At 35.2% G+C, this 12,350-nt stretch overlaps 1 protein-coding gene across 2 annotated transcripts in view; it reads right to left on the reverse strand.

Moving 5' to 3' along the window:
- Positions 1-323: 323 nt before the first annotated feature.
- LOC110483277 (uncharacterized) overlaps positions 324-12,350 on the reverse strand; it is a 37,786-nt gene continuing 25,759 nt past the window's right edge. For both annotated transcript variants that reach the window (XM_077781664.1, XM_021553024.3), the window contains 7 exons: positions 10,337-10,492; positions 9,700-9,824; positions 8,377-8,556; positions 7,323-7,488; positions 5,938-6,044; positions 4,196-4,261; positions 324-3,196 (listed from right to left, as the gene is read on the reverse strand). In XM_077781664.1, the coding sequence (XP_077637790.1) occupies positions 713-3,196; positions 4,196-4,261; positions 5,938-6,044; positions 7,323-7,488; positions 8,377-8,556; positions 9,700-9,824; positions 10,337-10,492 (3,284 nt within the window). In that variant the 3' untranslated portion in view covers positions 324-712. The remainder of the gene's footprint in view (positions 3,197-4,195; positions 4,262-5,937; positions 6,045-7,322; positions 7,489-8,376; positions 8,557-9,699; positions 9,825-10,336; positions 10,493-12,350) is intronic.

Here is a 12,350-nt window from a genome sequence, read left to right on the forward strand (position 1 = left end):
TGAGCCAGAGAGAAGAGGATCCATGTTTACCCCTAAAAGAATTTTCTACCAAGGTCATTGACATAGAAACCAAGAAAGAAAGAAGGAAAAATAAGAGAAACCTGCAACTGTCTGCTCCAACACTTTGTCTTTTGTGACCAATGAGTAAAGTGTAAACTTATGAGTTTATTAAGAATGTATAAAAAGCATGCATGCTATAATAAAAACAGGTTTGAAGTCTTCTGAAAATGGAATGTGTTATTTTGTATTGTCTCAATTATGACAGAGTGATACCAAAATTTTAAAATAGTTACCTTTACTAATTTACTGCAACTCCTTTCATGTAAGGCACATTATCAAGTAAACTGTTCTGCAACTAAAATTGGTGTGTTGCTGATTCAAAGGCAAAGATTACACTGTTACAATGTAAAATTGATTTGTCAGCATGACATTACACTTCGATTAAGAGGCAAACACAGTTTACCTCCTCAGCAATTCATTTTTTATATATCATACATGATAAACATGATTGTGAAAATGATTGTAGCAATAAAGTACAGTTTCTCTCGTAAAAGTATCCTAAGTCGAAACATTTTCTTCAGTCTTTTTAAAAATATTGGCACTTAAATTATATGCATAATAGTATGCTTTGATTCCATGAGAAGTTTCTTTCAAATAATAAAGATCAATCTGTTTCCTGAATAGGCTTAAAATGCATCTGCAGTAGTCTATGCTACTTTAGGGTTAAATAATGAGGTAGCACATTGTTCCAAAATTGTTCTGGATTATGTAAACCATTTGCTAGATGACGTTTGGATTTCATGTTTTGTTTAGAGCTGTTTGGTAAAGCACTGCTTTCTGCCTTTTCTGGCTTCCTGGGTTTGCTTTTCTTTTCTGGAAGTTTACTACTATAGTTTTTCCTTTTGTCTTTTGCTTTTTCCTCTTCTTCTTCCTCCTCATCCTCACCTTCTTCTCCTTCATCCTCTTCTTCCTCTTCTCCTAAATCCCTTTTCTCCTCATCTCCTTCTTCTCCCTCTTCCTCTTCACCTTCTCCCCCCTCTCCCTCTTCCCCTTCTTCTTCTTCCTCCTCTCCTTCTTCTCCCTTTTCTTCTTCCCCCTCTTCTTCTTCCTCCTCACCCTCTTCTCCTTTTTCTTCCTCCCCCTCTTCTTCTTCCTCCTCACCCTCTTCCCCTTTTTCTTCCTCCCCCTCTTCTTCTTCCTCCTCACCCTCTTCCCCTTTTTCTTCCTCCCCCTCTTCCTCTTCAACCTCTTCCTCTTTTTCCTCTTCCTCCTCCCCTTCTCCTTCCTCTTCTTCTTCTTCCTGTTCTCCCTCTTCCCCCTCTTCTACCTCTTCTTCTTCCTCTCCTGTTTCCTCATCTCCCCCTTCCTCCACTCCTTCTTCTTCCTCCTCATCTTCCTCTTCTTCCACTCCCTCTTTTCCCTCATCTTCTCCAACACTCTCTTCTTCCTCTCCTACTCCCTCATCTTCTTCCACTCCTTCTCCCTCTTCTTCCCCTTTCTCTTCATTTTCCCCCTCCTCTTCTTCATTTTCATCTTCTTCCCCCTTGTCCCCTTCTACTTCTGCCTCTATTCCTTCCTCTTTCTCATCTTCTCTTTCCTCTTCCACTTCATCCTCCCCATCTTTTCCATCTTCCACTCCATCCTCATACACTTCCTTAGCTTTTGTATTTGCATCTTCCTCATCCTGCTCTTCTTCAGATACCTCTTCTTCCCTCTCTGCCAATGATTCTCCCAACTCCTCTTCATCCTCTTTGTCTTTTTCATTCTCCCTTTCTTTTTCCTCTTCATCTTCCTTTTCATCTTCTCCTTCCTCTTCTGCCTCTACCTCTTTTTCTTCCCCACCTTCCTCACTCTCATCTCTTCCCTCACTTTTAATTTGCTCTGCCTCTTTTTCAGTGCCTTCCTCTTTCTCATACTTCTCCTCCATATTCTCCTTTTCTCCCTCACTCATCATTTCTACTTCCTCCATCAACCTGCCTTGCTCATCTCTTTGCTCTTTGCCATCTTGCTGGCTGACCTCCTCAGTCTCCTCTGCACCCTCATTCCCACTGTCTCTTGCAGCCTGTGATTCTTCTTTTTCATTTTCTTCCCCATTATCTTTTCCTGCTTCATCTTTTTCTACTGAAACTTCATCTCTGTCTTTTTTAACCTCACTCTCTTCTTCCTCCCCTTCACTGTTAACTGTTTCATCTAGTTTTTCTTTTTCACTTTCACCCCTTTCACTGCTTTCATTCTCCTGCTCCTGATTAGATTCCTCCTCATCCTTAATTTCTAATGGCCTGACTTCATCAGGTACAGCATCAGAGCTCATTTCTTCTTCATTCAGGCTTTTTAAATCAGTCTGTTCTACACTTTCTTTCTCATTGTTTGTAGCTTGCATCTCCTCAATCTCACTGTCTTTTTCAAAGTCCAGATGTGTCACTGTCCTCCTTGCCCTCTGGACAACTCTGTGTTCATAGTAGGTCTCTTCTTTAAGTACATATTTTTGGAGATCTTTAGTAATTTCCTCAGTTGAAGATGATGATGAAGTTACAGATACTTGTTTCAAAAACTGATGCTTTTTTTTAAGCTCCTTCTGTTCTGCACTACTTTCTTCTCCTGTGACATTTATTCTTTCACACTTGTCAGATTTTTCAACACCATCCTTTATTTTGTTTTGACTATCTGTTGGTTTTTTACTCCCTTGCTTTTTAACAGGATTGTATTCTTGTACAATTAATGAATCAGCCTGGGGCTGATCCCTGGGAGCAGAAGGAAGTACCTCTATTTTAAGGGATTGCTTAGATTTAACAGCTTTTGGCTTTTTATTGGAAGAATTTATTTTTTCAGTCAAAATTTGATTTTCAGTGGGAAGATTATATGTTGCATCCTCTCTGAAAAATTCAGAATTTACCACACACTTTTTTTCCCTTTTCACTAATATGCTTTTGTCCTCAGCAATTTCTTGAGCACCACTTTTCAAAGTACTATCACTTTGTGCATGCTCAGATTTACCTTTCTTTATACTTTTTCTGGCCACAGGCTTCCCTACAAAGGCACTACTCTTTTCTAAATCTGGTCCAGTTGACTCTGGAAGTGAAGACTGCTTTTGTAAAGAGCCAGACTCTAATTTTGAGCCCTCCTTTGTGACAGAGGAATCCTTGTTTTTCAGCCCACCCTTACCATCTCTTTTCAGTTTCACATTTTTATTGTTCTTCTATTCCACATGAGAAGCAGAAAATTAAAAAGAAAGAAAAAAGCATTAAAGACAAATGGCAGCCAAAGAAAAAGGTTACAAAAGCATCTGAACAAGAAAAGAAACAATTTGTGATAGAGGATTAAAAGACAGCATAAAAGGTAGAATATTTCACATGAAATGAATTTACAAGTGCACATATTAAGAAGAATGTAACATCCTGGTAATGATCAGTGTAATGCTACACCTTTCTCATTATCCAAGGAAATGCAGAAAGAATTGTGCAGCCAGTGTCACATCCCATAAACCAGAACAGGGGCAATGCATGAGGGAGGAAATTAATACAGTTCTCTTACACCTTCCTCCTTTGGAAATCTTCTGATGTACTCACTGTTATGCTCTTTCTAAGAAGTTTGAAAATCTGTCTTTCTGCTTTAAATTTTACACTTATTTAACAAATTATGAACTTAAAAATCGAAAATAAAAATTTAATGGAATATAACAATGTGCTGAAAAGCTGGGATCACTTCAGGAGTGAAATAGAAAGTACTACAAAGTACTTTAGTTTCATTATTAAGACCAGTACTATTGCTCCTTTAAATATACTTCATGGTGAATATCTGTAAATAAAATCTTTATTTACACTGCATCCCAAAATATTTTCTTAGCGAGAAACCAGTGGAAATGTATGTTATCACATGAAGTTACAATGTGTATATAATGGTCTTTTGTTTCTTAAACTGGTGAAATATTACACACTCATCTCAAACTGCACTGATTATGTGGAGTTCTAGGTGCCTGCCCAAATTCTCTCTGCCTCCATGCAGCTTCTTAGAATTTTAGGTCATGGATATTCAGAAAATTAGCAAGAGGAGGTCTATAAAATTTTACTGACTTTTTAAAAACTCAAAGCAAAATAATAGGCAATATAAGAATTGCAATAATGTACTAGGACAATGCAAGAATTGCATATTTTTTAACATCAGTATCAACATACAAATATGTAATTAGTTACAGTACCTTCTGTTTTTGGAGTGGTGATAATTTTAAGGACCAGTCACCAGGATTCAACTTCATTGCATGTGTCTGCAAAAATTAATATCTCTATTAAAAAAATATATATTTAATACAGAAAGCAGCATCAAAACCCAGTTTTACTAAACAGAGCTAGTTTATGAACATTTTAATATTATTGCACAGTCAGGGTGAGACAAACCTGTATGATCATTCAGCTCACCTGTTTCACTTCCACTTCATCATTTTTTGCTTATAAAGAGAGTGGTGAACAAATGTCAACATCTAAATTGTCTGTAGAGACTGAACACTACCCTGATCCTTCTTAGAGCCCACGGGCACATTTGAGACCCACCTTCCACTCACTGTGAGGTTACAAACAGAACCTTACTCCATTATCATCACAAACTTCAACTCAACATCCAGTTTGGCACCACAGCCTTGAAAGAACTTCTTCAAAGAAACATAGCACAGCAGAATTTTTCCTTTATCTCTTCCACATGAAGCAAGAAACCAAAAGGCAACATAGAATACTACAGGTGGGAATATATAATGAATTTTTTCTCATCCCTTGCCATATATTCCAAATGACAATATAATAATATTGTCTGCTGTAGAATATTATCATGGTTTAACCACTATATTCTTTTTCAACACAGTGAGCATGGGCAGTTCTGGTTTCAGACTCCCAATAATTTGTATCATCAATATAACATTAAAGGTCTTTCCTCATTTTGTCACAAGTGTCAATAAGATGTATGTTGCCACAGTCTAGAAAAGTTGAAAAAAAACTATGCTGTAGCAGATTGTTTTCATTCAGATCGAAGAAGAGCAACCATTTATATTGTACTTTGACAAGTTTGCCTGATAGGCTTTTTTCAATTTTATGTTTAAAAAAAATTTAATGTTTTAAAATTGATTCAGGATAGGTATAAAACTGAAAAGGATAAGGAAGTCTAGCACATGAAGTGTGAAATATATAAATAATGCTTCAGTAAATTAATGGAGGCCATGCTGTGCATGAGATCTGATCACTTTTTTTTCTTGTAAATCAAAATGAAGTTTTATAATAAATAAATGGCATGCATCAACAGACTGTTAAATTACTAAGTACTTTTAAATGCAAACAAATAATAATTTCTGTAAATGTCCAACCCCTCCACCAGAACTGTGGCTGCATTAAGGCCAGGACATGTCCTTTCTGCTGAGAGAACAATGTTTTGGTAAGTTGTACAAGTCATAAGGTGAACATGTTTTTTAAATAAAAAAAATATGTAGGAACAAGCTGGGGGATCACCAAATAATCAAAATGTCTGGATTTTGCCCTTCCCTTTAATATGATCCACCTGTATTAAAAATACATTTCTCAAAACAGGAAAAGATGCTCTTCTGCTTAATTTCCTGCAATTCTCTCTTGGAAATCATCAAGAAAAGCAAGGTCAGACATAGAGATCACCATGTGGCCTCCAGTATCCTTTTCCTTTTCTTTCTGATTTCCAGAGCTAAAGTGTTGGGAGGCACTGCACTATTTAGACTGCTTCATATCACAATACTACTTTAAAAATTAAAACATATTTTAACATTGGGAAATGATTATACAAAATGCATGCTCATTTAACAGTGTGTCAGTACTTCTTAGTGTCACATATGATGTTCTGATAGTCAGGAGTTCTGCATTAGAACCTGAAACACAATTCAGCTTCTTTGTCTCCCCCTGCAAAAAATTACTGAATTGGAATATATATTACCATATTTAGGATGTCAGTTGTATCTCCAAGGTTTCTGTCAATATTTTCATTATCTGAATCTTGTTCTGAAGAGACTTCACCAGGTTTATCTTTTTGATGATTATTTTCTACAAGGTAAAATAGGGGCAAATAAACAAATGTCATAGGAACAAGCACTGTATAGCAAACAGAACACCCCACACTTATAAAATAGAGATTATTCCTATTTCACTGACATAGAACTGAAGTCCTCAGATTCTTCATCCCCCCAGCCCAAGACACAGCAAAACCACTTCCATCTCCTTTCATCACTAACAACAGAGGTAGCTCAGCAATCTGGTCTCAGTGCACTGTAGATCTCTGACCATTTCTGCAGGCTTTCAAAGCCTAAACATTACATGGGACAACAATTCTTTTGGATAATCTCTTTAATAATGGTGTAACAATTAGACCAAAGTAGCTGCAGTGGTGTTATCTCCATTGCACTTTATCTGTGTAATGGATGGAGAGACAGTGAGTTTCATGCAGCATTATAAAAATGTCCCTACATCATCAGGTCTATGACCATTTTGTACAGCACAAAACCTGAGGTTTTAGATTTAAGAAGACTCTAAAGGAAATTCAAATTTCACTGCATTGCTTTCCTGGAACCAGAAATGCTAATGGACATGCTGGCAGATTTAAAAATAATCATATTCATTCTATGCATTAATTACTTTCAAATTAGATTTGTCTGTCCAGTAAATCTGAGCTAACAATTACACAGAAGCTCTGCATTCTGCACTCTTCAGCTTTGTTCTTTCTAAGAAATCACACAGGCCCAGGATCCCAGACAAGTCCAGAACTGCTCTAGAGAATCTGTGCCAAAATCCAGTGCTGTGTTATGGTTATCCACACTTTTCCATCAGCTATAATATTATAAATCCTTATTATCTTACATAATAAAGAGTGAAGAGTACTTCTGCATTTCCAAGTGAAGAAGAAAGGTCCTGTAAGAATTAGCAGACCTCTTATGTTTTCTTATCCAAGTTCCTTGTAGCCTTACCTATGTCTTTAAGACTGTTCCTAACTTTTTTTTTCTGCAATTCCTTTTTTTGATAGAAAACAAAGTAAGTAGTTAATGTTCTTACAGTATTTTTGTGAACTTTATTTCTAAAGGTTTAAGGAACCACAGGTACAATTTATAAATTGTTTTTCTTTCACTCAAGCCTCCTCTTAATCTTTAAACTTGTTTTGCAAACATGAACTGTGTGAGGCAATTCTTGTCTGCACTTCTCAGATTACATGCCTGTATGCCACCAGACCATCCTAAGACTGAACCTGAACCTCTGCACATTTATTTATGAATGATGAGAGTCAAACCACTCTTATCAGAAAATAACAGCAAGATGTGGAAGACACTTCACCTTTATCATGGTCTCCATCGCTCCCAGATTCAGCTTTAGGCTGACTTGTTGCAGAAAACCAGAATGGGCTGGTGTTGCTTGTCACAGGCAATGAAGATTTTAGGAAGCCTTTCCCCATTGCAGGCAGAGTTTGTGCCATTCGAGCAAATTGCTCCGGTGACCTTTCCTTTAGAAGATTGAAAAACAACAAATTGAGAAAAAAGGTAGAAGAACAAAGTGTAAGCAATCTCTCATAGTTATGACAGTATTTGCTATTAGCTTGGGATACAATGTTGCAACTTGATAAGCAGAAACAAATATCTTTCAAAATTTTAATTATTTATAATCAGTCCTAGAAAGCAGACAGGGACATAGTGGGATTTTTAAGATCATCTCTATGCAATTATTTCAAGCAATCCTAAAATATAAACAAAGGAGAAAAAGAACTTTTCCTTTTTCTCTAAAATAAAAAACTAATCTCTCAAGTAACATCAAAGTATTTAATTTATAACATTAATACATTTTTATAGAATAAATTCAGGTTTTGGTAGAGTTAGTTCTCAGAGAAGTAAGTGAAATGATCCAATTCATTGTGCTGTTTAAGGAAATCACATGGCATGTGTAGTGGAGACAAAAGAGCAGAAAGTAGTTTTTTAAGTAGCTACATCTAATATTCTCCTTTGATTTTTTATAAACTATGAAATTGTTCAGTATATTCAAGGATTCAGAGGGAACAGCAAAAGAGTCAGGTTCTTGGTATTTTTTAAAAAATATTTTTAAGGTAGTTTAAAAATGCAAAGAAGCAGGTTCTACATTTTAGAACAAAAAATTACAAACCAAATTTGAATTTCTTTCACAGAAATAGTTAAGCAAAATCAGACTAATACCTACTTTTTTTCTCCTGCATCAATTTTTGGGACCAGGGTAAATGTCTGTTTTTCATATTATACATTAAAATTAAACCCTTAGTTTAAGAAGACATATTTAACTGCTTGGCATAGCCTGTGATTTTAGCTTTAAAAGTGATTTTGACTCCTGAAAGAAGCATGACAACTCTAAATACCTCTGAGCTTACCCTCTCTCGACGTCGCATTCGTGCTGCTGATAACTGCAAAGTGTTTGCCAGCACAAAGTCCCCTCTTGTTTGAGAGGCAGCAGCAGTCAAACGAGGCTCATATAAATCTTCCAAGGGTATTTCAGATCCTTTAGGTCTTGGAGCAGCAAAAACCAGCATGTGACAACCCCCACAAGCAACCTACAGCTCAAAAAAAGGTCTGGTTACTTCATTTGCAAGTATCAAGGATGCACTTTTCTTACAATCATCTCTAGGGACTTAGATGATAAGAAAGAAATGGAGTAGAAATAAGATACAGTAAAAGGCTTCAAATGTAGTTGCCACTTAGACTAGGAAGATAAAAGTATTTAATTACATTTATTAATGACTAGTGATCTATGTTCACTTCTTCTTACTTAAACACAATGTATTTGTACTGAACAGAACAAAAGACAGGACTATTAAAATTTTTAATATAAAAGATAGCAAAGATATTTCCACTGATTTTCAAGAGACTTTAACTATTTATTTTGATACAAGTCACTTGAGAGCAATACTGAGAGTTTCAAACCTAATTGTTTTATCACAAAATCGGTAAAATGTAAAATAAATTCAACACCCTCCAGTAGACACAATATTTTTACATTCTGATCAAAGGTTTCACTTTTTAAAAGGCTTAAACCACTCACTGTTTCCAATAAAACTTCCTTCACCTCTAATTCTAGTAAACAAACAGAAGTGATCAATAGACTTCTGTTGCAAATTTTGTTCAATCCTGAGTCATGTTAATATTTTTGATGCTGACAATTCTCTGACATTTCTTCCACACCTCAAGAAGCATATGAAAAAACTTCCCTTGCACAATTCCCAAAAGAAAAGACTATTCTTGCTTTCTTGTCTGGTTTGGATTGAAAAAACCCAACACCTCACATTTTCTTGAGGTTTAAAAGTATCCCACTGTACAAAAATTGTCAACATTGAAAAGATTAGTCTCTGGTGTTTACAGAAAATATATAAATTTCTACATATTTCTAAACATCCAAGAGTAATAAATAACTCAGTTTATAAGCTACCACAGCTCTGAAGACCAAAACACCATAGCACAAAAGTACTCAATAAAACCCTAAAGAGCAATCTGTATGTGTAGCCCAAGTCAGACATTCTAAACTATATGAACACTGTGCCAAGCATATATAATAGCCTCTTTCCTTCAGTTGGTGTTGTCTGCTAATTAAATGTTATAGAAAGAAATAGTTCTATAATGGTATTTCAGCTCTCATTAATAACGCGTTTCGTAAAAAGATAAATATTATTATGTCTGAGAAGAATGAACAAAGGTTTTACCAAAAGGACTGTGAACTTCAAGAAATTGTAACACAGAGTGGGATCAAACAGATTTGTAAAACTCTCTTCTCCAAATCCTAACTTGCCATGTCGTCCATCTCCAAAAGTAAACATGAGGCCATTCTCTGCATATGGGAATAAAAAGGATGTTAAAACAAAGATTCAACACACAACCAGAACAGAACCATTAAAAAGTAACAGGCTATGAAAGTAAGAAATATTTCCCTTCCAAAAGCAAAATCTGAACAATTATTTTTAGATCTTCAACAGAGGAATGTTATTTAAAAATACACACATTTTCAGACAAAGTACTGTCTGAGATGTTGGTCTAGACAATTTGTAAAAAAACCACCACAACAAAATAAAAGATTTAAACCATATAGAAAAACAATGGTTTCTAAACAAGAATATTTGTTATCAAGGCATAATTAGGAGGTTGTAATTCCCCAGGAGATACAGAGTTATGCATGGCATGGCTGGGAGTCAGAAATTCCTGTTGAATTCACCTTTCTCACTGGCTCATTTCACCCTTAGAGCCAGTAATGGATATGTCTGCTACTGCTCATTGTATAAAGAAAGCTTTTACAGCATCATAGAGAGTTGCCAGAAGTGGTTCCAGAATTTTGCACCCCCATACCTGCTATCACAGCAGTGTGATTTTCCCCACATGCAATGTTACATATTTTATGCCTCTTCAGGCGTTTCACAGGCTTCGGTACTGAACTTTCAAACACAAAAGTTCCATGTCCCAGCTGCCCATATTGTCCAAGTCCAAAAGTATAAACATCTGTCTCTGAAATTATACAGGCAGGGTTAACAACAAATATGCTGATACATATATTTATTTATTTATAGAATAATCTATGTTCTATTCACCAAATGGAAGGCCACTGACATAAACATAATGAAAAAAAGTTTAATCAATTAAAAATGTGCCAACTAATCCATTACATTTATCAATTATTAATATACAACAAAATGAGAAAAACAGGAATTGAAGAACTGAAGTATATGCAGAGAAAAATTTTAAATGGTTCAATGTGTGATATATTTTCTAACATAAATGCAAAATAATCCACTGATCATATGTACACAAAGCAAAGTTTAAAAAATGTATGGGAATTTACATACTGCAATCAATTCAAAACTACAATGTTTATACATTTATATGCATTTTCACAATAGCCTAATCTTAATTACTCATTAGCTCCATGAACACTAATAGACAAGACCTCATAATTTGTATGTAAGAAGAGATTGGAACAGTGACAGAATAACTTTCAGTATTCTGTTCAGCTACCAAATCAGCCCTGCAATAAATACAGAGAACACTATAACTGTGTTATCGTCTGACAGAATAATCATCTTTCCACATTTATATTTTGTCTGTTTAATGGACTGTGTGTGCCAGGAAAAAGAATGAGAGCTCCTCCAAAGCAATAAAGATTCTTCGTGTATCCATCACAACAGGGGAAGATTGTGAAGCTTGGAAATCTTGATGAGGTCATGCTTGAACGGAGAAGTTTTTTTGGAGAAAAGGAGAAGTTTTCCTAGAATTTCATTTCCTGCCCCTTTTTCTTTTGCATGTAGGCAACAAAGGAAAAGTGAGAGAAATTCTACTTAAACTAGTTGAAAAATTGTTATGAAAAAGAGAGAAATATTATGAATTGACAAAAAAATATTCCATGTTAAGTTAAAAGAACTTTCCAATTTCAAAGGAACTGTGATGAAATAGTAACACAACATATAGAAATTGTTCTTTCTAGGAAAGTCTTTTCCTTTCTGTTCCTTATAAATTGTTCCATAGTAAAATGTCATGAATTCATACCACAAAAAAAAAAAAAAAAAAAAAAAAAAAAAAAAAAAATGGTCTCACATTTTTTATAAATTGTAGACAAAAAGTATTGAGCAAATTACTAAATGTAATGGTAAAGCTCCCTCTGCTGGAAATTCTAGTGCAAGTAAATAAAACCTTGGGAGCTTTATAAACTAAAAGTAGTAAGAATTTTCCTGTAATATTTAGACTTCCTGCATAAGAATCAAAAAACTACACCTGAAAGATAGGAGCTTTCTCTAAGCAAACAAAAGTCTCATCTTCATTTTAGTAAACTGCTTTCTGAGGATGGCTGATTCAAAAAATTCTGTTTAGAAGTACTGCATTTATTTTAACAATTCTTTGGAAACTGGCAGATATCTTAACTACATGGCTGTATCTGATTAATATAATTACTTTGAATTAACTACAGATTTTTTTTCTTTAATCCTAGCATGAAACATGCAAAGTCTTCTGCATTTGTGTTGAGAGGGAGATATTCTCAAATTTTTCTTTCCTGTGTTTCCACTGAAAATGAGGAAAAAGGCCAATCCCAAGCCAGGTTAGAGTGCCTTGATATGATGAATAATTTCTTCTGCTGCCTTTATAGACCAGCACCTAAATGTTGTTCTTCCTAAATTTGCTTCTTAGTGAATTATCAGGGTAGAGGAAGAAAAAATATCTTGCACCTTTCTTAAATGATTCACCACTCTGGTACAGAAGTGAGGTCACACCTCACTAATAACCCCCTTTAGCAGAAATGAGGAATTTCCTCCCATCTGTCTTTATAAATGTGTGGAAAGAGAAGTTTATGGAAAAGTAACTTCACACACTTGAT

The sequence above is a fragment of the Lonchura striata genome, chromosome 2, assembly GCF_046129695.1.
Source record: "Lonchura striata isolate bLonStr1 chromosome 2, bLonStr1.mat, whole genome shotgun sequence".
NCBI lineage: Eukaryota > Metazoa > Chordata > Aves > Passeriformes > Estrildidae > Lonchura > Lonchura striata.